The sequence below is a fragment of the Micromys minutus genome, assembly GCF_963924665.1.
Source record: "Micromys minutus genome assembly, chromosome: 5".
NCBI classification, from domain to species: Eukaryota; Metazoa; Chordata; class Mammalia; order Rodentia; family Muridae; genus Micromys; species Micromys minutus.
Window position 1 is genome coordinate 48,117,910 of NC_137974.1, and position 26,305 is coordinate 48,144,214.

A 26,305-nucleotide genomic window follows, 5' to 3' on the forward strand; every position below is an offset into this window, starting at 1 on the left:
TATTTAATGGAAAAAGGACAGCCTCTTCAACAAATGGTTTTGGTTCAACTGGCACTCGGCATGCAGAAGAATGAAAATAGACCCTTTCTTATCTCCTTGTACAAAGCTCAAGTGCAAGTAGATCAAACATCTCCATATCAAACCAGGTACACTGAAACTATTAGAGGAGAAGGTAGGGAAAACCTTAGAACACATAGGCACAGGGGAAAATTTCTTGAACAAAACACCAAAAGCTTGTACTTTAAGGTCAAAGATCAATGAATGGGACTTAATAAGATTGTAAAGTTTCTGTAAGGCTAAGGGCACTGTCAAGAAAACAAAATGGCAGCCAAACCCACATCTGATAGAGACCTAATATCCAAGGTATACAAAGAACTGAAGAAGTTAGACACCAGAGATTCAAACAATCCTATTAAAAAATGGGGTACAGCGCTAAACAATATTTTCTAGATTGCAGAATATTGCATGGCTGAGAAGTATCTAAGGAAGTGCTCGACATCCTTAGTCATCAGGGAAATGCAAATCAAAACAACACTGAGATTCTACCTCTCACCAATCAGAGTGGCTAAGATCAAAAACTCAGATGACAGCAGATACTGACAAGGATGTGGAGAAAGAGGAACACTCCTCCACTGTTGGAGTTGTAAACTGGTACAACCACTCTAGAAATCAGTTTGGTGGTTCCTCAGAAAATTGGACATAGTACTACCTGAAGACCCAGTTATTCCACATCTGGGCATATACCCCAGAGAAGCTCCAACATACAACAAAGACACAAACACTACAATGTTCATAGCAGCCCTATTTATAATAGCCAGAAGCTGGAACAAACCCAGATGTCCTTCAGTAAATGAATGAATACAAAGATTGTGGTATATTTACACAATTGAGTACTACTCAGCTATCGGAAAAAAAATGACTCTATGAAATTTGTAAGAAAATAGATGCATCTAGAGAATATTATCCTGAGTGAGGTAACCCGGTCACAAAAGAACAGACATAATATGCAGTCACTGTTAATTGGATACTAACCCCAGAAAGCTCTGAACACCCCAGAAACAACTCACAGGCCATATGAAGCTCAAGAAAAACAAAGTCCCAAAAATTAAAGCCTCAGTTTTTCTTAGGAAAATAATAAATGTATAGTACCTTCTCAGAGTGTGGTACACCTGGACCTTAAATCATTAATAATCTAAGAGCTAAGATAATAGCCTTGTGGCAATTTTTGTTATTCACAGATTATTGTGCTTAACCTATACTCAACAAGAAATCTGTTTCCATGTTATGTTCTGTCCCGTATATGTATGCCAAAATGCCTTTTAAAATATGTATATGTATCCCTCTTTTTTTTAATAAAGTTGTAAAAAATAAAAAGGTCCTTGGATCTCTATGCGAAACTGTTAATCATACACCTTTTCAGATTCTGGAAAATAGTGATTTGGCAATTTGTCTTGGTTTTCTAATATGTGTGTGTGTGTGTGTGTGTGTGTGTGTGTGTGTGTGTGTGTGTGTGTGTGTGTTTGTATCATCTGTATCTTTATCTCTTTCACTATCATCTACATGTTTGTCTCTTTATTCATATATCTATCTACCTATCACCTGTCTATCTGTCTGTCTGTCTATCATCTGTCTATCCATCCATTCACCCACCCACTCTGTTGCAGTAAATATTGAAATTGTACATTTTATCCCTTTATCTGCCCCCTGAGGTCTCACCCTCCTGAAGCTGCTCTAGTATGGAGCCCAGCACAGGACTCTGTCATTTGGTTTGCAAACTGCCCTCTCCACATGATTCCTTTCCCAGGTGGTTCTCTCCAGGTGGAAATACTGCCCTGGGGTTTTCTTTCCTCCACAGCAGGGCAGAAACATTACTCTAAGACCCAGTAACTTTTCATACAGGTTTATATATTCAGTTCTCAATCCACAAACCCTCTATACAATAAAATTATATCCAATAAATAAAGGCACATGCTGCCCTTCTATATGAGATAAAAGACCTATAGAGTTCCTTAAAATATTCATATCTACCTATGGTCAACTAAGTCCACCTGGATCCAGGTCTGCTTTCTCTAGCTCCATCTTTATTTCCTTTCCCAATCTGTTCCTCTTCTGTTTTCCTACCTTTTCACCGCCCACCTCTCTACTGTCTAATGATATATTGACTTAACATAAATATACACCCATTTACCTGTCCATTCATCTGTCTATTGGAATTGTCTATCTATCTATCTACTTATCTATCTATCATCTCTGTATTTTTTAAAAGCTGCAAAGGACTGATTAAGATGAACATTTTAAATTGTATTGTGAATCACTTTAACATTTTAAAGTGTTGTATATAACAGAAAACTAAGTAGCCACTGTTCAGTCTTATTTACCGTGACTATTATGGGCTAGGTTATCTGACTGCCACTTAGGATTGAGTCTGTAGTGTTTAACGTGCTCCCCATGTTGTTTAGGAGGAAATCTACTACCTCCCATTATGTGATGACACAGTGCTAACCAGTTTGTTGTTACCTTTATCCCCAACCATCTTAATTATGTATTACTGTTTTCTTTGATTTTATGGGTAGCCATAGGCAAACATGAGAGACAGCAAAGGGGATAAATATAGGTTGTATTTTTTCTGAATTATAGACTCAACAATTTATCTAATAATAGATTCACTTTTCTATCATAGATAGTATGCTTTAAGAAGTCACTGGAAATTAGTAAGGCATGGGTAATATTAATGGCTCGCATTTGTTCTTATAGTTAGTAAATAAGAAGACTGTTATCCACTAATGTGATTGTAAATAACATGGGAAGGTAAATAAAAGCTGCAGAACAGCAAATAAAATTTATCAAATGAAAGTATAATGCAAAACATTAGGGTACTCCTATTAATGTGCTATCAATGGAAGTAATAATTCCCAATGGTCACTCAGCTGACCATCAGTGACAGCATATGACAGGCAGGGATGACCAAATCCATGGAATTCTGGAAGTATTAAGGCCATTGATAAAGGTATGTTCACAGGGTATTACTTTATCACTGTGTAGTTAGTGATGAATCACCATAGAAATAATCCAACAGGAGCCAAACAGCACCAACAAAAATGTCTAAGGTTTATTGGAAAGGAAATAAAGTTATATATTTTTTTAAGATTTTAAAGGCAGGGGTGACAGTTTCCTTAGTAACATCATTTTATTACTTCAACTTTCAAATCAAGTTGCTGCTTTCTGTTGCAGAATCACGCCCAGTCATGAGTAAAATTATGGCTTGGAGCTTCAGATGAGACTTACTTTATGAGCCCGTGTAGAATTTGACACAATAATGGCCTTACAGAAAGAATACAAAAAAAAGCCTCCAAAGATGCCTGGGATTCTTCAGCAGGTCATGAATTTTTGTTCTTGTTCAATAAAAATGTATTTTATAGAATGAGTATACCTACCTGAGAAACTGAGAAATTATATGACCTACATTGTGATCTTCCTCGAAAGGGTTTTGCTGCTTGTTTTTTGTGTTTGTTTTTGTTTTTCTTTTTCAGGAAGGATATAACCAAGAGACAAAAGAAACCTTTGGTGGCTCCCTGCTTCACAGAATGTTCCAGCCTACCATTCAAGCCTTCCCAGGTAGTCCTCTGTGCTTTCAAGTTCCAAGTCTTTGATAAACTCAATGGCTTGTTCTTCCATGAAATGTCCTTGTCCAGTTCTATTTCGAGCCTACCCTAAAGGTTCACAAATACCCATGGAAATGTTGTTTACCCCTAGAGCTTTGCAGACCTACTTTCCTCAGAAGTAATCTCTTCTTAATAGTAAAATAAGATTGCATCTGTAGGCACAGCAGCCAAGCAAGTAATGCGTCCTAAAATTTCCAAATACTCACCAGGACATCCTCTACATTACTTATAAATAAGTGTATTTATTGTAAGATATTGTACCTTTTAGTATAGTCATTACTAAGGAATAAGCTATTGTGATTATTCTATAATGTCTTGACTATACTAAACAATAACAGCTAATAAATGTGTTTATTCCCACATGCCTCCTACATTTATTACATAAAGGACACTAAAATTATGAAAGAGAAGACACATAGACTTCATTATTTAACATTTATATGAAATATTCTTATAGAAAAAAAGACTTTTGGTGATTTAAAATTTAGAGGGTGGAAACATGAAGACTTGAAGCTAAAAGAGGAGACAGCAATATAAAACATGAGCCCAAGTATGGGGATGTACTGGCTGGTTTCGTGTCAACTTGACACAAGCTAGAGTTATCATAGAGAAAGGAGCCTCAGTTGAGGAAATGCCTCCATGAGATCCATCTGTAAGGCATTTTCTCAACTAATGATCAAGTTGGGCTGGCCCAGCCCATTGTGGGTGGTGCCCTCCCTGGGCTGGTAGACCTGGGTTCTATAAGAAAGCAGGCTGAGCAAGTCAGGGAAAGCAAGCCAGTAAGTGACATCCCTCCATGGTCTCTGCATCAGCTCCTGCTTCCTGACCAGCCTGGGTTTTAGTCCTAACTTCCTCTGATGATGAACAGCAGTGTGGAAGTGTAAGATAAATAAACCCGTTCCTCCCCAACTTGCTTCTTGGTTGTGATGTTTCGTGCAGGAGTAGAAACCCTGACTAAGATAGCAGACAATCAGAATGTATCCATAAGAATCCATATTTCTTCCAAAAAAAAGTTAATGGAATGCCCCCATTCCCTTCTAAAATTTATTAGTGAACCTCTGCCAGGAACCATCTAGGAGAGGCTAAAAACTATCACGTGATCTTCCAGAGGTGGAAGCTATGATGGATTCCCTCCTTCAGGCAAGGCCAAAAAGATTGCATTTCAGGAAAGATTCCTGCTATTAACAATATGCTTTTCCTGTTGTTATTATTAAACATATACTTATATAACAATCACTAGGTATTAGCTCACCCCTTTGAAAAGATTTCTGCCAAACAATGAAAGATGTACTGTCTTTTAGTAATGTTACATAGACAAAGGAATCATTTCTTAATTCTTAATGATGATTCTATAAGAATTTCTAAAATTATATTAATAATTAATATCTTTTATAATAGGACTGCTATTAAGTCCTTTCTTATAATCAAAACTGCAATGAGAACTTTATCAGTCTTCAAGTGTCACCAGTTAATAGCTTTTGAGATATAAAACAGGCATTTACAATGTAGAGCACATTCCAAAAGGTTGTAAAACATTTAACCAATGGTCATGAAAAGGGAACTAATTATTTATTGTAGGTGCAAGGACAAAAGATAAGATATCGACTGGGTTTATGCATACAAAATTTCAATAACTTAACCACAAAATTATGTTTTTTTTTTAACTTTCAATTAAGCCTGTTGAGCTTGTGACAGAAAATGTTTAGCCAAATAATTACTCATAATGGATATGCATCTAAACATTTCTGTTGTAAACTTCTTACTCAGTTTATACTTTGAAGTTATATGTAAACTTGTGCTAAACTTTTCCGCTGTGATCATTTATTCTGGAAGATGAGGATGAAGAGAACTCGGAAAACTCTTTAGAAAGCAAGAAAAAGATCTTTTAGAGAGAACATTTTGGAAAACATTTTAGAGATAACTTTTTAGATATGTAACTCAGAGTAAAGATTAAAATGACTTTTCAAAGCATCTTCTCTCTCTCTCTCTCTCTCTCTCTCTCTCTCTCTCTCTCTCTCTCTCTGATTTCCACTAGCAGGCTGGGAGTTAGCGTCATGAAGTTCTTGCAGAGAAGGGGCTTAGGCTACTTAATTTAATACCAATGTTAGGTTACCTGTTAATCACCCAAGCCAGTGGTTTTTAGCCCTCAGAATAGAAAGAGCAGGAAAGTTTTTAGGACTTTCTAGAAGTCATCAGCAAGATTCAGTATAGATAGGGAGCTAGAAGTTCTGAGACTTTCAGTCTTTAAAGCTACACCTAGGTCCACTGTGTCCTACTTCAGCCCATTCTAGGTCAGACAGTCTCTCCACAAAACTTTGTATTTGATCATAAGTAGAGAAAAGAGAGTAAAAAAAAAAAAAAACCAGGACTCAATTATTATCCACACCCATCCACTAAAGAAGAAGAAATGGGATAGAGGGTGACTAAGAGTTGAAAGGGAGAACCGTTGCTGTGAGGACATAATCTAAGTACACTGTATTCATGTATTAACTTACCAAAGCAACATTTTTAAAAATTAAAGCAAATTTTAGCTAGAATGTGGCAAATATTTGTTTAAAAGCTTAGTTACAGTCTAAAGAAAGTAATGTAAACTCCAGGGACCCAAAACTAAGAAGTGCTGGTTGAAGTCCCGTCCACAGTGATTTATGTTGTCTGTAGACCTTTGGTTTGAGTGTTATAACAAATTCAAGGAACAAGCCATAGACCCTAGAGCCATTAAATACTTGAGTGAAGCTGAATGCTTGCTGTCTTGGTGTAGACTGACTGGACAAAGAACTCAATGGGAAAAGAAAATGAGAAAGCAGCTTGTGCGTCTCTCGGGAAAAGAACTTTCTGTGTGCCTCATTGGGCAAGGGTAGCCAGTGTGCCTCACTAGACAAGCCTGTGTGCTTCTCTGTCCTAGGACAATCTGTGTGTGCCTTTCTGAACAAGAACAATCTGTGTGTGTCTCTCTGGACAAAGACAGCTTGTGTGCCTCACTGGGCAAGGACAGTCTGTGTGTGCCTCTCTGGATAAGGACAACTTGTGTGCCTCACTGGGCAAGGACAGTCTGTGTGTGTCTCACTGGGCAAACATATTCTGTGTGTCTTACTGGACAAGGACACCCTGTTTGCCTCACTGGGCAATGAAGAACAGCCTATGTGTCTCACTGTCATTGCAGCATGAATAATGTTGGCACTGTAGCAAACTGAAGAAAGACAAAATCAAGAGGTTAATGTCCACAATAAATCCACAATAAGATGGAACATCAATAGACGTGATTTGTTTGGGCCAAATCTTGTGCTGTGGGTTGCACAGTTTAGAATTTGCTCAACTGCTGCTGACAGATTAACCACTGTATCTACTTTAGAGCTCAAGTCATGCATGTACCAGGGTTGGAGATACATTTATTTTAAGACCCAGCCATTCTATTCCTAGGTAAAAATTTATGTTGTGTGTGCAAAAATTGATGTGCAAGGATGCTTAGTACAGCCCTGCTTGGATTCACAAAGTTTAGAAAAAAACAAGCAACACCTGCTGCATTGATTTCCTACTAATGAAACAAGTGGTCCAGTTAGCAGTTTCACAAGCACCCACCCATCAGCTCCTGGTTTCTATAGTCGGAAGGCAGATAGACATCATTCTTTGATCATGGTCAGACTGAAATCATGCTGCTACCTTGGCTTTGCTCACATCTGGAGTTCAATCTCATTTAGACTGGTATCAGAATCTATTTCTTTGACAGGAGAATGATCAGAGTGTGACACCCAAGGACATCATATCTACCTCAATTTGTGCATATTAAGCTCTGCACAGGTACACATATATTTTAAGACTTTTTGTTGTTCTAGGGACTTAGTCCAGGGTTTAATATTGAGCTACATTACTCAGCCTCTGTTAGATTATGCTTTTTTCCCCTTCAGTACTGTGAGCACTCTACACAGAGGTCTATCCTCAGTTTTCTTTAAACTTTTGATTCAAGACCAGATCTCATTATGTTCCCTATATTGGCCTTAAACTCACCCCCAGGATGAGACAGGTCTTGAACTTATAGCCCCCTATAACTTAGCTTCTAAGTAGCTAGTTTTATAAGGTTGAACCAAAGGTTATAAGCATCTTTTATACATATGCATATATTTGCATTACTGAGATATTTCATAACATAATTAAAAGCACAATAAACAGCAAAAGAGGAAATTAAACTCAATATAGATATAAATAGTATTAATTGAACTAGTATTGCTGGAGGATATTAAAATTACAAATTTTAACAATTTTTAAAATAATTTTAATGTAATAAGTTGCACTTATTACAAATGTACTCATAGTCTCTAGATAGCAACCAGTAAAAAGAAGAGCACAGTGGTCCTTCAAAATCTTCAGCAATTCTTTCAAGACAAATAAAAGAGTGATTATCCACTGCAGTGGTTGAAAGGAAACATGCACATTAATTTGTCATTAAGACTTTTATAACATTTATTGTTTTCAAATTTAAAAAGTCTGTATAAAATAATTAATATTAAAAATTAATTATTTCTGCTTTTAAGTGTGGTATATTACTTATGAATAAAAACAATCTACATTTGAATCACTGAAAAAGAAATGAGGTCTATCATAGTGTTAGTGAGGAGTATGTTCTGGTGTATATCCACATATGTGCAGCTGCACACACACATGTATGTATAGAACAGAGGTCAACATTGTGTTTCTTTCTCAGTCACTTTCTGTCCAACTTTTTGAGAAGGTCTTTCACTGAATATATATATGGCAAGAGAAAGAGAAGAGAATGAGAGACACAGAGACAGAAAGAAAGAAATGGGAGAAGGCTGCTGTTTGATTTTTAACTATCTTTCTTGATGCTTCTCCGTCAGCCAGTAGCCATCAATGGTTGATAGGTTTGATTGGGATGGTCATGACTCTTTCCTATACGTATAGTACTTTGAATGTTTCTTGTAAAATTTAATTATGTTTTCAGAGATTTAACTTCAGATCATGCTCATGTGCAGTGAGAAACTCCGTCCTCCTTTTGGTGTTACAGTTCAGGATGTCAGCATTGCCACAGTAACTGAGAAGGGGTAAAAGGATGACCTGCTTCTCCTGGAATAGTGGAGTGACCAGGTAGAGATGAACGGGGGAGCGACAGGATATCTGAATATTTCATCTACTTTATGACTGGAAAATAGAGCGAGGCTAAAGGGGGAAAGTCAGGGAAGTTCTTTAGAAAGTAGCCCAGCCTTTAGTACCACACAGCTAAAAATAGTATGTAGCAGGAGGTAAAATTGGAGCATTGGCCAGAAGGGCAGGCTCCTAAAGGCAGTAACTAACCCATAGGTCCACAGCTAAACTCAAGTTTTCTAAATTCAAAATCTGCTAAAAATAATCCACAACATGTGTTTATCAAGTTTTGTTTTTATTTTTCTTTCTTTTTTTTTTCTTTTTTTCTTTTTTTAGCTTATTTAGTGGCAAAAGCTGATCTCATGTGAGACTTACTTTTGGTTTAACTTATTTGTCTAAAATTGCAACAGAATTATTAATGCATCCATTGCAAGGTGCTTGTTAAGATGGCTGTGCTGGTGACATTACCCTTCAATAGCTGGAATTTCTGTACTCAAAAAAAAAAAAAAAGTCTCATTCAAAAAGCCTTGGGGTAAGGGATATAATCCATGAGGAGAATTGAGAGGAAATATGAAACAAAATCATGGAATTAACATAAGGTAATTCCTTTTTTTTTTCTCTTACCACTTTATTTTTTAAAAAAAGAGGGATACATATACAGATTTTTAAAGGCATTTGGCATAACATTATATTAATATTTTTGTCAGTACTTAATTCTTTTAGAAGTTTGATAGCGTGACAACAGAGCTGCCTTTGGTTCTAACTTGTTCCCCCTATAAAATTCCCTGCGCCTAGAACAGTGGCCAATGCCATGGCTCTCAATAGTGCTCTGAATCAGATCAGAGGGACAGGTGGGCATTTGATAATATCATCTCCAGTCTTACGCAGTAAAAGATTGACATATACCCAAGAGGAGCCAGTGAGGAGCTACAGGAAGAGAAGGCATGCTTTCTGAAATAGCTCTGATCCTTGCTTTATGTCTCCAAACAGCAGGAGGAAGAACTGACCCATCTGTGGGGAAACCTGTGTGCCGTGCTTCAGGATGCCTCACAGGCCAAGTCGTCTCCATGATTATGTTAGTATGCATCCTGAACATTGCAGTTTTCTGGGGGACCTGCAGTCAAGGACTGCATATCTTCTGATTCATTATATGTATGTGATAAATGGATGAATGAGAAGTTTACATCATAAGAGAATAAATTCCAACACTGATAGGTAAGTTACAAATTTACAACCAAAATTATCTTAAAATGATAACGTTAATACCTCCATTAAAAGTATATACTTTTAATGGTCACTACTCTCAAAGCTTAACTTAAAAGAACATTTGTATCCTGTTTTACTCCATGACTATTTCTCCCACAAACATGGATCTTATAATTTCAAGCTGTAGTGAAAACACATACTGAAATTGAGGCGGTTACAACACTGTTATGTTTCTCAGCTTCCACACGTGAGACTGAATCCTAAGTCCTGTCTAAGAAGCCATTATTTTATACTTGTGAATTTTAACACAAATGTAGAAATTTGATAGTCTCCCACTCAAATTTGAGCTTTATGAATTATATTAATATAAATAATTCAAAGTTTGCTTTTAGGTTAGAGACAACATAAAAGGATGGACTATAAAATAAGCCTAAAATATGTTTCATCTTCCCCAAAATGGATATTCTATTTAAAACTCTCCCTTGTACATTCTAAATCATTGGCAGGAAGAACGATTGCTCCCATTTTCTTTTACTGATGTTTTATGGCATCCACAAATATTGCTTCCAGAATTTTAGAATCAATGTGTACTCTCATGCTGCTGAAAATATATTTAAGTACCTATACTCGGTAGAAGAGGTTGTTCAAAATGCCAAAATTTAATTCTCTCAAGTTATCAAATATATGCTAATGCTTTTGAACGATGACTAAAATAGAATTCCTTTTATGTTGACCACCATCTCTAAATGAAGAGTGACAGCTTACACTGGCTAAATTTCGAGTTCTTACCCGTGGAAATGTGGTGAATCTGTCCAGTTCTTCGACGAAGCAGAACATCTGTAAACTGATGGCCGACATGACAATCAGGAGGCTGGCAGTGAACACCACCAAGCTTCCAAGTTTTTTCCCGGGACCAAATATCTTGTACACAAAGTCTTCCAACGCCGGAGAAATCTTAATAAGCCGGACTACCCGGAGAACCTAGGCATGGAGAAAAAGACATACATGCTGAAACAGATTCTATAAAAAATCTATTACTATTCATTGTTCCCATACCATGTAAAACAGTTACACTTTTCCATTTCATCTAGAGATGAAAAATAGCAACACAGTAACTGAGACAGCCTTACCATATGGACTGCTATCCAGGGGGAAAACAAGAAGTCTCATGTCAAGGAATGAGGACAAAAATTGGGAACTGTTTCAACATCCAATGCGATAATTCAAAATGGTATTAAGTAGTACATACTGCTGAGATGAAACATGTTTTCTCAATGCTTAGTACCCAAGAAAATATTTAAGTGTGTAGTTCTTCTTAATGTCTCTTGAAATAAGCCTTTCTAGGTAATCCGCAATAATGAATGGGGAAAATCAAACGTCTATTAAGGCCTGGCTCAGACTCATATATTCCAACACCCATTTTCTCCTTCTTCCTTTAAATAATAGATCTTCCTGGGTTTTGGCCGAGTGACTCCCCAAGGCAACAGGCTCTACTCCTTTTTTTTTTTTTTTTTTTTTTTTTTTTTTTTTTTTAAACGACTTTATTTTGCAAAACAAAGATAAATGTAAAGATTTTAAACATTTTTTGCTTAAAATTATACATTTTTGTCAGTACTGTTTTTTCAGACATTAAAATAAATTTTACAAAAAACCATGTGAATATGTTTTTTAGTCAGTACTTGATTTTTTTCAAGGGCTTGACAGTATGCATTGAAAACCTACTAGTTGCAATAAGCGTAAAGTACATGCAAAACGAAACGCAACATGGAAATAGTTAAAGTCTTCTTGTTTTGTGAATATATGTATATTTTTTGTTTTCTTTATTTCTTGGACTTCATACAGTCTGTGAGTTGTTTCTGGGGGAGTGCAAGCCTCTGGGGTTAGCATCCCACTATCAGTGACTGCATATTATGTCTGTTCTTTTGTGACTGGGTTATCTCACTCAGGATGATCTTCTCTAGATGCAGCCATTTTCTTAAGAATTTGGTTAAGTCATTGTTTCTGGTAGCTGAGTAGTATTCCATTGTGTATATGTACCACAATTTTTGTATCCATTCATCTTCTGAAGGACATCTGGGTTCCTTCCAGCTTCTGGCTATTATAAATAGAGCCGCTATGAACATTGTGGTGCATATATCTTTGTTGTGTATTAAAGTGTCTCTGGGGTATATGCCCAGAAGTGGAATAGCTGGGTCTTCAGGTAGTACTATATCCAATTTTCTGAGGTATCGCCAGACAGATTTCCAGAGTGGTTGTATTTGCTTGCAACCCCACCAACAGTGGAGAAGTGTTCCTATTTCTCCGCAGCCTCGCCAGCATCTGCTGTCATCTGAGTTTTGGATCTTGGCCAATCTGACTGGTGTGAGGTGGAATCTCAGGGTTGTTTTGATTTGCATTTCCCTGATGGCTAAGGATGTCGAGCACTTCCTCAGATGTTTTTCGGCCATTCGGTGTTCCTCAACTGAAAATGATTTGTTTAGCTCTGTACCCCATTTTTTAATAGGGTTATTTGATTCTCTGGTGTCTAGCTTTTTGAGTTCCTTGTACACCTTGGATATTAGGCCTCTATCTGATGTAGTGTTGGTAAAGATCTTTTCCCATTCTGTTGGTTGCCATTTTGTTTTCATGACGATGTCCTTAGCCTTACAGAAACTTTGCAATCTAATTAAGTCCCATTTGTTAATCTTTGACCTTAGAGCTTGAGCCATTGGTGTTTTGTTCAGGAAATTTTCTCCTGTGCCTATGTGTTCTAAGGTTTTCCCTACTTTCTCATCTAATAGTTTCAGTGTATCTGGTTTAATGTGGAGATCTTTAATCCACTTACACTTGAGCTTTGTACAAGGAGAAAAGAACGGGTCTATTTTCATTCTTTTGCATGTTGAGTGCCAGTTGGATCAGCACCATTTGTTGAATAGGCTGTCCTTTTTCCATTGAATGTTTACTGCTCCTTTGTCAAAAATCAGGTGACCATATACATGAGGGCTCATTTCTGGATCTTCTATTCTATTCCATTGATCCACTTGCCTATTTCTGTACCAGTACCATGCAGTTTTCAGCACAATTGCCTTGTAATATAGCTTGAGGTCAGGGATAGTGATTCCCGCAGATGTTTTTTTTTTGTTGTTGAGGATGGATTTTGCTATTCTAGGTCTTTTGTTATTCCATATGAAATTGCACATTGATCTTTCCAATTCCATGAAGAACTGGGTTGGAATTTTGATGGGGATTGCATTAAATCTGTAGATTGCTTTTGGTAGGATGGCCATTTTTAAGATGTTGATCTTTCCAATCCATGAGCATGGGAGATCTTTCCATTTTCTGAGATCCTCCTCAATTTCTTTCTTTAGAGGTTTGAAGTTCTTGTCATACAGGTCCTTCACTTCCTTAGTTAGAGTCACACCAAGGTATTTCATAGTTTTTGTAACTATTGTGAAGGGTACCTTTTCCCTAATTTCTTTCTCCAAATGTTTGTCCTTTGAGTATAGGAAGGCTACTGATTTGTTTGAGTTAATTTTGTATCCGGCCACTTTGCTGAACTTGTTTATCAGCTGTAGGAGTTCTCTGGTGGAATTTTTGGGGTCACTCAAGTACACTATCATGTCATCCGCAAAGAGTGATGTTTTTATCTCTTCCTTTCCGATTTGTATCCCCTTGATCTCCTTTTGCTGTCTAATTGCTCCAGCCAGGACTTCCAGTACTATGTTGAATAGGTAGGGGGAGAGTGGGCAGCCTTGTCGAGTCCCTGATTTTAGTGGGATTTCTTCAAGTTTTTCGCCATTAAGTTTGATGTTGGCTGTTGGTTTGCTGTATATTGCTTTTATTATGTTTAAATATGAGCCTTGGATTCCTGTTCTTTCCAGGACTTTTAACATGAAGGGGTGTTGGATTTTGTCGAATGCTTTCTCAGCATCTAGTGAGATGACCATGTGATTTTGGTCTTTAAGTTTGTTTATATGGTGGATTACATTGATGGATTTCCTTATGTTAAACCATCCCTGCATCCCAGGGATGAAGCCTACTTGGTCATGATGAATGATGGTTTTGATGTGTTCTTGGATTCGGTTTGCAAGGATTTTGTTGAGTATTTTTGCATCAATGTTCATAAGTGAGATTGGTCTGAAGTTCTCTTTCCTTGTAGGGTCTTTGTGTGGTTTAGGTATGACGGTTATTGTAGCCTCAAAAATTGAGTTGGGTAATATTCCATCTGATTCTATCTTTTGGAATATTTTGGCGAATATTGGTGTTATATCCCCAATAAATGTCTGATAAAATTCTGCACTGAACCCGTCTGGACCTGGGCTTTTTTTGGTTGGGAGGCTTTTGATGACTTCTTCTATTTCTTTAGGTGTTATAGGGTTATTTAGATGGTTTACTTGGTCCTGGTTAAACTTTGGGACCTTGTATCTGTCTAGGAATTCGTCCATTTCCTCCAGATTTTCCAATTTTGTGGAGTATAAGTTTTTGTAGTAGGATCTGATGATTTCTTGAATTTCCTTAGTTTCAGTTGTTATGTCACCACTTTCCTTTCTGATTTTGTTAATTTGGATACTCTCTCTTTGCCCTTTAGTTAGTCTGGCTAGGGGTTTATCAATCTTGTTGATTTTCTCAAAGAACCAACTCTTTGTTTTGTTGATTTTTTCAATGGTTTTTTTTTGTTTCTATTTGGTCTATTTCTGCCCTAATTTTGATTATTTCTAGCCGTCTACTCTTTTTGGGTATATCTGCTTCTTTTTGTTCTAGGGCTTTTAGCTGTGCTGTCAGGTTGCTGATGTGAGCTCTCTCCAGTTTCTTCTTGGAAGCACATAGGGCAATGAGTTTTCCTCTCAATACTGCTTTCATTGCATCCCATAGGATTTGGGTATGTTGTGTTATCATTTTCGTTGAATTCTAGAAAGTCCTTAATTTCTTTCTTTATTTCTTCTTTGACCCTGCTATCCTTTAACAGAGCGTAGTTTAGTTTCCATGTGTATGTGGGCATTTTGTTGTCTTTGTTGTTGTTAAAGACCAGCCATAGACCATGGTGATCTGAGAAGATGCATGGGAGTATTTCAATCTTCTTATATCGATAAAGGCTCGTTCTGTGTCCAATATGTGGTCAATTTTCGAGAAGGTGCCATGGGGTGGTGAGAAGAAGGTGTATTCTTTTACTTTAGGATAGTATGTTCTGTATATATCTATTAATTCTAGTTGGTTCAAAGTCTCTGCTAGTTTTGCAGTGTCCTTGTTCAGTTTCTGTTTCCCTGATCTGTCCATTGGTGAGAGTGGGGTGTTAAAGTCTCCCACTATCATTGTGTGGGGTGAAATGTATTTTTTGAGCTTTAGTAGAGTTTCTTTTATGAATGTGGGTGATTTTTTATTTGGAGCATATATGTTAAGGATTGAGAGTTCCTCCTGACAGATTTCTCCGGTAATGAGTAAAAACTGTCCTTCTTTATCTTTTTTGATAACTTTTGGTTGGAAGTTTACTTTATTCGATATTAGAATAGCCACTCCAGCTTGCTTCTTGGAGCTGTTTGCTTGGAAATTTTTTTCCCACCCTTTTACTCTGAGATAGTGTTTGTCTCTGTCTCTGAGATGAGTTTCCTGTATGCAGCAAAAGGCTGGATTTTGTTTATGTATCCAGTCTGATAGTCTATGTCTCTTTATTGGGGAGTTGAGACCATTTATGTTAATAGATATCAAGGAATAATTGTTTCTGTTTCCTGCCATTTTTGCTTTTTTGGGTTGAGTTGTGTCTGTGTTTTTTTCTTCTTTTAGTTTTCTTGTTTAGGAGTTTTCTTGTTTTTACTAGGCTGTATTTTCCCTCCTTGTATTGGGTTTTCCACCTATAATTCGTTGTAGTGCTGGGTTTGTGGTCAGATATTGTGTGAATTTTGATTTGTCTTGAAATATCTTTGTCTCTCCATCGATGGTGATTGATAGTTTTGCTGGGTATAGCAGCTTGGGCTGGCACTTGTGCTCTCTTAAGGAGTGCATGATGTCTGTCCAGGCTCTTCTAGCTTTCATAGTCTCTGTTGAGAAATCGGGTGTGAGTCTGATTGGTCTGCCTTTATATGTTACCTGACCTTTTTCCCTTACTGCTTTTAGTATTCTTTCTTTACTTTGGGCACTTGATATTTTTACTATTATTTGTCGGGAGGTATTTCTTTTCTGGTCCAACCTATTTGGAGTTCTGAAGGCTTCTTTTATGCTCGTGGTCATCTCATTCTTGAGGGTAGGGAAGTTTTCTTCTATGATTTTGTTGAAGATATTTACTGTGCCTCTTAGTTGATACTCTTCTCCCTCTTCTATTCCTATTATCCTTAGGTTCGGTCTTCTCATTGTGTCTTGTATTTCCTGGACATTTTGGGTTAGGAGCTTTTTGTTTTTTGCATCTTCTCTGGCTGTTTTGTCTAGGTTTGCAATGTTGTCTTCTGCCCCCGAGATTCTCTCCTCGATCTCTTGTAATCTGTTGGAAATGCTTGCTTCTGTGACTCCTGATTTCTTTTTTTGGTGTTCTGACTCTAGGGTTATCTCTTTTAGCGCTTTCTTTATTGTGTCAATTTCTGTTTTAATTTCCCTCTTCCATTCCTTTATTTCTTTGGTTCTGTTTTCCTCTCATTCTTTGAGTTCTTTGAGTGTTTTTCTTGTTTCTTCTTTAAAAGCTTCTGAATCTTTTTGCTTTTCCTCCCTTTCTTGTTTAAGTAACTCTATCAGCGTCTTGAGGCATGATTTCAGGTCTGTGTCTTCTTTCTCTGGAGTGTTTGGAATTCCGATGTTTGCTACTATCGGAGAGCTGGGTTCTGGTGTTGCTAGATTGTCTTGGTTTCCTTGGGATATACTCTTTCTCTTTCCTCTTGCCATTTTGTTGTCAGTGATATGTTCTTGCCTTTCCCTTGTATCTGGTCTGTGTCCCTGGTACACTTTCCGTGTGCACTCCGCAGAGATCTCTCTACTCGCCGGCAGCCCAGGTTCCGGGTGGCAGCTGGGCCAGGCTCCGCTCTGCGTACTGAAGTTGCCTCCGGGTGGGAACAGAAGTTCCTAAGATCTGTTCCAGGTCGTAGTTTCTCAGTCTGTACGAGCCGCCTTTCGGGCTGGCAGTTGGGCCGGGCTCCGCTCTGCGTCCTGAAGTCGTCTCCGGGTGGGAACAGAAGTTCCTAAGATCTGTTCCAGGTCACTGGATCGGGGAGGACAGGGCAGGTCTGGGCAGGGGGTGCCCTTTCCGTGTGCACTCCGCAGAGATCCCTCTGCTTCCCCGCAGCCTAGGTCTCCCACTCACCAGTTGCTCAGCCTGTACGAGCCGCCTTTCCGGCTTGCAGTTGGGCCAGGCTCCGCTCTGCGTCCTGAAGTCGTCTCCGGGTGGGAACAGAAGTTCCTAAGATCTGTTCCAGGTCACAGTTGCTCAGCCTGTACGAGCCGCCTTTCCGGCTGGCGGTTGGGCCAGGCTCCGCTCTGCGTCCTCTCTACTCTTTAGCCCTATTATCTGCACCTTGCACCTGAATAGGCCCGATGGACTAGGCTCAGGCTGACCAGATATAAAATAGGAGAGTAGTGCAACTATAGCACAAAAATCCACACTTTCGCTAGATATATTTACTTTCCATTTCTCTGGTCTAAACATAGAAACAGATGGAATGGTGCCGATGAACCCAAACTGAAAACCTCGTAAAGACTATAGATAGTCAGATCCACCCTAACCATCCTTTAAGGACCTCGTGGAATAGAAGCACCTGCTTTCCCTGAGTGTTCACCAACTGCCGGAGAGAAACAAACTTCAGTTTTAGATAACCCTCGTGTTTTTAGAGCTTTTCTGTATTTGTTTAACTTAAAGTAGAGTCATCTATACTCTATAGATGCTATTCATTATAACATATTTATTTGGAAGTAATTCGCAAAACCCAACCCAAAGACAAATAATTAATAAATTAGTTTTTAAATTTAAAATGTTAATTGTGTGCCAAACATATTATGAAAATATTTTTTTCTGGTACTTTATATTATTACAAGAGCATAAATCAATAAACAGCATGCACCTCTGAAGGTAATATAATAGGATTAAGAGGTATAAATTGAGGGGTTGTAATGTGGATCCATGGTTAAGCATATTGGCTGTCCTTGTAAAGAAGTACTTTCAGTTCCCAGAAACCCACATCAGTTGGCTCACAGCCACCTACAACTCTTGTTCTTGATCATCTGACACACACTCTTCTGGCTTCCATAGGCACCTGTCATGCATGTACCACACATAAATATACACAGGCAAAAGACTCATGTCCATAAAACAGCATAACAAGGTATAAATTGGCATGTAATGAAAAGCTAAAATAAGCATCATAGAAAGATGCCAGTTTTTCACTAGGTGTAAGGTGTCATTATTTTTCAGAAACCTCTAAGAAATAAATAAAAATGTTGCAAACTAATATATGATAAGCCATATCAACCATAAGAGGCGGTCTAAATTTAGAAATACTACTTATGTAAACTGTGTTAGTGGCTTAAATGAAACATCATACACAAGCATCCATTCTAGACAGGGTGATCTGGAAAAGATGATCTTATTTGGAATATAGCAAAGAGCAGGAATACACTTTAAATATGAGATTTTAATGCTTCACAGGTGGAAAATAACTGCTAGCTTTTGTCCTTTTAATATCTCTATCTTCTCATTCTTCTTCCCTGTCCTTTCTCCCATCATTTTTGCTCTATGCTTTGACCATGAGGTATAAGCAGAGCCACCCAAGTAAACTGGTGTGAGAAATGAAGCTGTCTGAATCAATATTATGCTTTTGTCTTGTAATTCCTGACACATTCCCACCCTGCCTTTGAACTTACTAATAACCTAGAATTTATGTGTCTTGCTAATGACCTAGTTGGATCTTAATCTAATCATCTTTACAATCAAGAGCAACTATTACATTTAGTATGCACGTTTACTTAGAGATATTTTAAAAGCATGGTGGAAATTCTTGTACAAACTACTTCAGTAATGGTTTCTAATAATCAGGATGGGACCACTATAAGTGATGAGGAGTTTAAGGCCAAAGATGTTATGAGGAAGAGCCATCGCTATCAAAGGGCCTCACAATCTTAACAGGTTCTGGTTCATAAAAGCTAAGTAACAGTCTGGGGTTGTGATGGATTTGTTTTTAATTTCTGGGAACTATATGGTTTCAATGAACTTTTTTAATGCACTTCCATGTCACTTTAAGTTGGATTATGAAAGCTAGAGTGTTATGCCTTTAATCTCCAAAAATATTTACATTATAATTCATAATAGTAGCAAAATTGCAGGTGTGAAATAGCAACAAAAATAACCTTATGGTTGGGGCTCACAACATGTGGAACTGTATTAAATGTTTACATCATTAAGATTTACAACAACCAATCTAGGAAATTAAAATCTTATTTCTCTAAGTTAATACTTAAAATTCTACTGCCATTTTATTTCTCAACTATTAAAAAATATCTTCTGTACAACAACAACATATGTTCTGATTATCTCAATAGAAATTATACAAATGCAAGTCAGAAATTTGTGTGCATTGAAACCGTTTTCAGAAGACTACTACATGTGAGTATTTCAATAATTATTTTATCATGAATTAACAGTACAATGAGCATATTCTATAAACAAATGATTACAAAACTGAAACTAATAATTAACATTTATTTAGTAATTATAAGGCACTGCTGTCTAAAATATCACATTTGAAAAAGATAAACAATGGATATAAAAGAATAATTACAACTACAATTATTTAACCACAATCACAAAACAAAGAAATAAACATTTGTGAGTAATAATATAAAATGAATTTAAATCTGTGAGGATAAATTTTACAACCCTTAAATCATCCATTATAAACCACTGCTTAGTAAGAAACCTTACCAAAAAAGATATATACTTGAAATAAACTCACATGTCCTCCCCTTAAAGTTTGTGGCAAAATCTTACTAGGTATAAAATTTGATATCTAAAAGTAAATGCAAGTTATACTTATGTATATAAGTATGTGTATTTATAAACTCTTAATTGGGAGAAGTTTTGTTGAAGATTTGAATATATTACTCTGATTTTTCAGCAATTTAAAAACAATGGCTACAATTAGTTACTGCAATGTTTCTGGTAATTACACTGAATCTCCCTCAAAGCTATATTACTAAATATGTGGATTTTCTGTAGCTTTTATAGAGACTTCCATTTCCCTGCGGATAGGCATTAGTAATTGCAGTATGTTACCTGGAAGTATGTGAACTGAGAATGATAAAGATCTGGGTACACGTGGAGAGTTGTCCCAATAACAAGCAGCAGTTCAAACTTATGGAGAGATGAGCTGATGTAGCCAGTAAATCCCAAGCACCATATCTTCAGAAGTGCTTCCAGGTCAAACAGGACTGTAAAAGCCACCTAGAGGGACAATGTAACACCAAGACTGACATTAAAGACTGCACACCCCCAGTTTTCTCATGAATTAATTTATCAATAGTGAGTTCCAGTCACTGTACATAAAGTAAAAGGTCACACAAAGTCCAGACTGACATTTTACACTTTGATTTGTATCTATATCTGTATACATGAACATGTGCATATGTGTAGTTGCCTGCAGCGGCCAGAAGAGGGCATTAGATCTCTGCTGCAACTGGAGTTGCAGGCAGCTGTGAGCTGTTCGTACCGGTGCTGGGAACTGAACTGGACTCTCATCTTCTATAAGTGCTGCCAGAGTTCTAAACCATTGAGTAAGTTATCTCCCAGGCCCTAACATTTTACAAAGTTGTGTTTGAAATACACATAGAAACAAAAAGAACCATTGAAAAAAATCAACAAAACCAAGAGAAAATCAACAAGATTGATAAACCCCTAGCCAGACTAACTAGAGGGCAAAGAGAGAGTATACAAATCAATAAAATCAGAAAGGAAAGTGGAGATATAACAACTGAAACGGAAGAAATTCAAGAAATCATCAGATCCTACTACAAAAAACTATACTCCACAAAGTTGGAAAATCTGGAGGAAATGGACGAATTCCTAGAAAGATACAAGATCCTAAAGTTAAACCAGGACCAAATAAACCATCTAAATAACCCCAAAACACCTAAAGAAATAGAAGAAGTCATCAAAAGCCTCCCAACCAAAAAAAGCCTAGGTCCAAACGGGTACAGTGCAGAATTTTATCAGACATTTATTGCGGACATAACACCAATACTCTCCAAACTATTCCACAAGATAGAATCAGATGGAATACTACCTAACTCATTTTTTGAGGCTAAAATAACCCTGGTTCCTAAACCACACAAAGACCCTACAAGGAAAGAGAACTTCAGACCAATCTCACTTATGAACATTGATGCAAAAGTAATCAACAAAATCCTTGTAAAACGAATCCAAAAACACATCAAAACGATCATTCATCATGACCAAGTAGGCTTCATCCCAGGGATGCAGGGATGGTTTAATATAAGGAAATCCATCAATGTAATCCACCATATAAACAAACTCAAAGAACAAAATCACATGGTCATCTCACTAGATGCTGAGAAAGCATTTGACAAAATTCAACACCCCTTCATGTTAAAAGTCCTGGAAAGAAAAGGAAGCCAAGGTCCTTACGTAAACATAATAAAAGCAATATACATCAAATCAACAGCCAACATAAAACTTAACAGTGGGAAACCTGAAGCAATCCCAGTAAAATCAGGGACTAGACAAGGCTGCCCACTTTCCCCCTACCTATTCAACATAGTACTGGAAGTCCTGGCTGGAGCAATTAGACAGCAAAAGGAGATCAAGGGGATACAAATCGGAAAGGAAGAGGTAAAAACATCACTCTTTACAGATGACATGATAGTGTATTTATGTGACCACAAAAATTCCACCAGAGAACTCCTACAGCTGATAAACAAGTTCAGCAAAGTGACTGGATACAAAATTAACTCAAACAAATCAGCAGCCTTTCTATACTCAAAGGACAACCATGTGGAGAAAGAAATTAGGGAAAAGATAGTCACAAAAACTATGAAATACCTTGGTGTGACTCTAACTAAGCAAGTGAAGGACCTGTATGAAAAGAACTTCAAACCTCTAAGGAAGGAAATTGAGAAGGATCTCAGAAAATGGAAAGATCTCCCATGCTCATGGATTGGAAAAATCAACATTTTAAAAATGGCCATCCTACCAAAAGCAATCTACAGATTCAATGCAATCCCCATCAAAATTCCAACCCAGTTCTTCATTGAGTTGGAAAGATCAATGTGCAATTTCATCTGGAATAACAAAAGACCTCGAATAGCGAAATCCATCCTCAACAACAAGAAAACATCTGCGGGAATCACTATCCCTGACCTCAAGCTATATTACAAGGCAATTGTGCTGAAAACTGCATGGTACTGGTACAGAAATAGGCAGGTGGATCAATGGAATAGAATAGAAGATGCAGAAATGAGCCCTCACATATATGGTCACCTGATTTTTGACCAAGGAGCAGTAAACATTCAGTGGAAAAAGGACAGCCTATTCAACAAATGGTGCTGGTCCAACTGGCACTCAGCATGCAAAAGAATGAAAATAGACCCTTTCTTATCTCCATGTACAAAGCTCAAGTGTAAGTGGATCAAAGATCTCCACAATAAACCAGATACACTGAAACTATTAGATGAGAAAGTAGGGAAAACTTTAGAACACATAGGCACAGGAGAAAATTTTCTGAACAAAACACCAATGGCTCAAGCTCTAAAGTCAAAGATTAACAAATGGGACTTAATGAGATTGCAAAGTTTCTGTAAGGCTAAGGACATTGTCAAGAAAACAAAATGGCACCCAACAGAATGGGAAAAGATCTTTACCAATTCCACATCAGATAGAGGCCTAATATCCAAGGTATACAATGAACTCAAAAAGCTAGACACCAGAGAATCAAACAACCCTATTAAAAAATGGGGTACAGAGCTAAACAAAATATTTTCAATTGAAGAATATTGAATGGCTGAGAAACATCTAAGGAAGTGCTGGACATCCTTAGCCATCAGGGAAATGTAAATCAAAACAACCCTGAGATTCCACCTCACACCAGTCAGATTGACCAAGATCCAAAGCTCAGATGACAGCAGATGTTGGCAAGGGTGCGAAGAAAGAGGAACACTTCTCCACTGTTGTTGGGGTTTTAAACTGATACAACCACTCTGGAAATCAGTCTGGCGATACCTCAGAAAATTGGACATAGTACTACCTGAAGACCCAGCTTTTATACTTCTGGGTATATACCCCAGAGACACTTTAATATACAACAAAGATACATGCACCACAATGTTCATAGCAGCTCTATTTATAATAGCCAGAAGCTGGAAAGAACCCAGATGTCCTACAGTAGATGAATGGATACAAAAATTGTGGTACATTTACACAATGGAATACTACTCAGCCACCAGAAACAATGACTTTATGAAATTCTTAAGAAAATGGCTGCATCTAGAGAATATCATCCTGAGTGAGATAACCCAATCACAAAAGAACAGACATAATATTCAGTCACTGATAGTGGGATACTAACCCCAGAGGCTCCCACTGCCCCAGAAACAACTCACAGACAGTGTGAACTCCAAGAAAAAAACAAAACAAAACAAAACAAAACAAAAAGTCATGCTCAATTCTTACACACCAAGAACACATTGACAAATTCCGGGTTACACCGTGTATTACATATACTTTTTGCTCACTGTAAAAAAAATAAATTCAATAAAAGAAAAGAAATTGTATTGATTCATATTTTCTACAACACTCTTTTCTTTCTGTTAAACTCTCTAAAATGTTTTTCTAAAGTCTTGGACAACCAGGGGACTATTGCCTGCAAATTTTTCACTGCTTTATTTACCATGTGGAAAGAGTTTGGATAAATTCTGTGTACTAGAAACACTGTGCTTCTCCTTTAGATGTTTTGTGTACTATTGTTCTTTCTAGGAAACCCCACTGTGGTTTTTATTGTTTCTATGTGCCCTTTTACCAATAAAAGACGGTCTATGAAAAAAAACAAAGAAAAAAAAAATACACCAGGTAAGACATAAGAGAACAAAGCTATTTTAGACCATCAGAAATATTATTTTCATCTAGCATTTAAAGTACATAGCAAGCAAAGAAATAGAGACTGTAAGAAATTTATGTATATAAATTGATTTACTACTATACTATTATGACTAAATAGCATACACCTATGTATTAATATTCATGTAATTAGAAAACTCTTTCACCTAAACTCTAGTAACTTGATATTGAATGTATTGAAACATTTCTACAAATACATAATACTAAATACTAAAATATTAAATACTAAAAATACACAAATATCGGTATCAAGTAATAATTGTTCTGCTCTGAGGATGGTGCCTTTTATTTCATACAAAAAGTTTATAATTGTAATTAATATAGGCAATACTATATTAACTTCCAATTAAAGCACATGAGACTGAGTGTTAGGGTTAGTAATTATATTTCCCATATTTGCAAATTACTAATATATTAATATAATCAAAATAATAGTTATTATATTAGCTAGTATATCAAATTACATTATATTAACTATTATATTAGAACATTAATTAATTAATATATTAGCATAGTATTATTAGCCATAATATAGTTCATACTGTGAAATTATTAAAAATTAAATCCATTTTTTTCTAATCTATTATTGAATATCATAAAAGGCTTTCTTCTTCTCATATTTGGAAAATGTAGAGAAATAGAGTCATAACATTGGGAAATGGAATTCTAGAAGAAATGCAGATGGTAAGTTTAGACATGCAGAAGGATTTAGACTATTTTTAAGGTAAATTTGTTTGTAGATTCTGGTTACTTTCCATTTTTGATGGATATCACCACTGTAAACAGTCAAGAATGCAATGCATTTTAATTCCCAATTGCATGATAAATACTTATATGTATGCCAGTAGATAAGTGTAGTTCTCATCTCTCATCAAAAATGTCTCTTTTTGAGGAGAGACCTTACAGAAATCTATAACTAGTCAAAATGCAGAAAAATACTGAATGAAATGCTCACAACCCCACACTGGAGCTCCAGAGAACATTGCAGATGAGAAAACAGAAAAAAGAGCCAGAGGACCCATTTACTGGTAGGAAGGGTCTACTATTTATGACAGGAACACTGTGCTCATAAAATTGCAACAAGATTGTTGCCTAAATAAGAGCAGCACAATGGCAACACCAGCTGACATACCAGTATGGATGGGGAATCTCACAAATCCCCATACTAAAAAATACACAATCAATGTCTGAGAGGGGGAGAATCAGTCTTCTGCAACAAAAGTCCTCTGATAGGTTATTCACCATGAGCAAAACTAAATAACTCAACACACACACACACACACACACACACACACACACACAAACACACCCCAATAATATTTAACTTTGAAACAATTTTAAGAATACAAGGAATGTGAAAAGGCTCCTTAGTTCACTCTTGTCTGAGGTTTCTGTTACTGTCCTGTGTTCTCTTCCCAGTGTCTCCACACATATGGCTTGTGCACTTTAAATGTCTCTCTGACCATAGCTTTGCTTTTTTACAAACATCCTACCCCTACAGATTAGAGAAAAAGAGACCTCTGCATCATATGCTTACATTCCCAAATGTTTAACATATATTCCATTCAGTATTCTCCATTTTAATTAACTAACAGCATTTGTAGGAATCATTATAGTCAAATACAATCAAACACTTTATTCCTGCAAAAACAAGGTTCTCTAACCATTCTCCTACACATCATTGATTACGGTTTAGTTTTTAGACATTCTAGGGTTGGATGGTCTCTCTCTCTCTCTCTCTCTCTCTCTCTCTCTCTCTCTCTCTCTCTCTCTCTCTCTCTCTCTCTCTCTCTCTCTCTCTCTCTCTCTCTCTCTCTCTCTCTCTCTCTCTCTCTCTCTCTCATCACCCTCCTGCTTTAAGCTATGGCATGCCTGGATTGCAGGTGTATGCTACCTTGCCTTGCTTACTGAGGATTTTTATACATGTAAGTATAAAATTATACTTCCACAATTAGCATTATGGGAGAGATACCTAAACACAGTCTTATGTGCTTTAAAGTCTGAAAAGAGGAAGACTTTCTAAACTTTTATGATAAATCATTTGCATCCAAGCAATGTAGAAAAGTGTCCTACAATTTTGATCTATAACAGCACAATCAGATGTAATGTTTCTCATGCAGAAATGTCTGTATTGATCACTTAGAGGTAATTTCTTTTAAAGTAATTGTATTTTGCTGTTCATAACTTTGTCAGTGCTCTGTGATTTTTGTTTCCTTAACATTTTTGAGGGTTGCTTATATTGTAGTCATTAATCTTTGCCTGCTAAATGTAC

General features: G+C 36.9%; 1 protein-coding gene across 1 annotated transcript in view; it reads right to left on the minus strand.

The window, feature by feature from the left end:
- NALCN (sodium leak channel, non-selective) overlaps positions 1 to 26,305 on the minus strand; it is a gene marked incomplete at both ends in the record, with an annotated part of 212,196 nt that overhangs the window by 142,885 nt on the left and 43,006 nt on the right. Inside the window, 2 exons of the mRNA XM_080917023.1 lie at positions 10,752 to 10,943; positions 20,182 to 20,349. Of these exons, the coding sequence (XP_080773149.1) occupies positions 10,752 to 10,943; positions 20,182 to 20,349 (360 nt within the window). The remainder of the gene's footprint in view (positions 1 to 10,751; positions 10,944 to 20,181; positions 20,350 to 26,305) is intronic.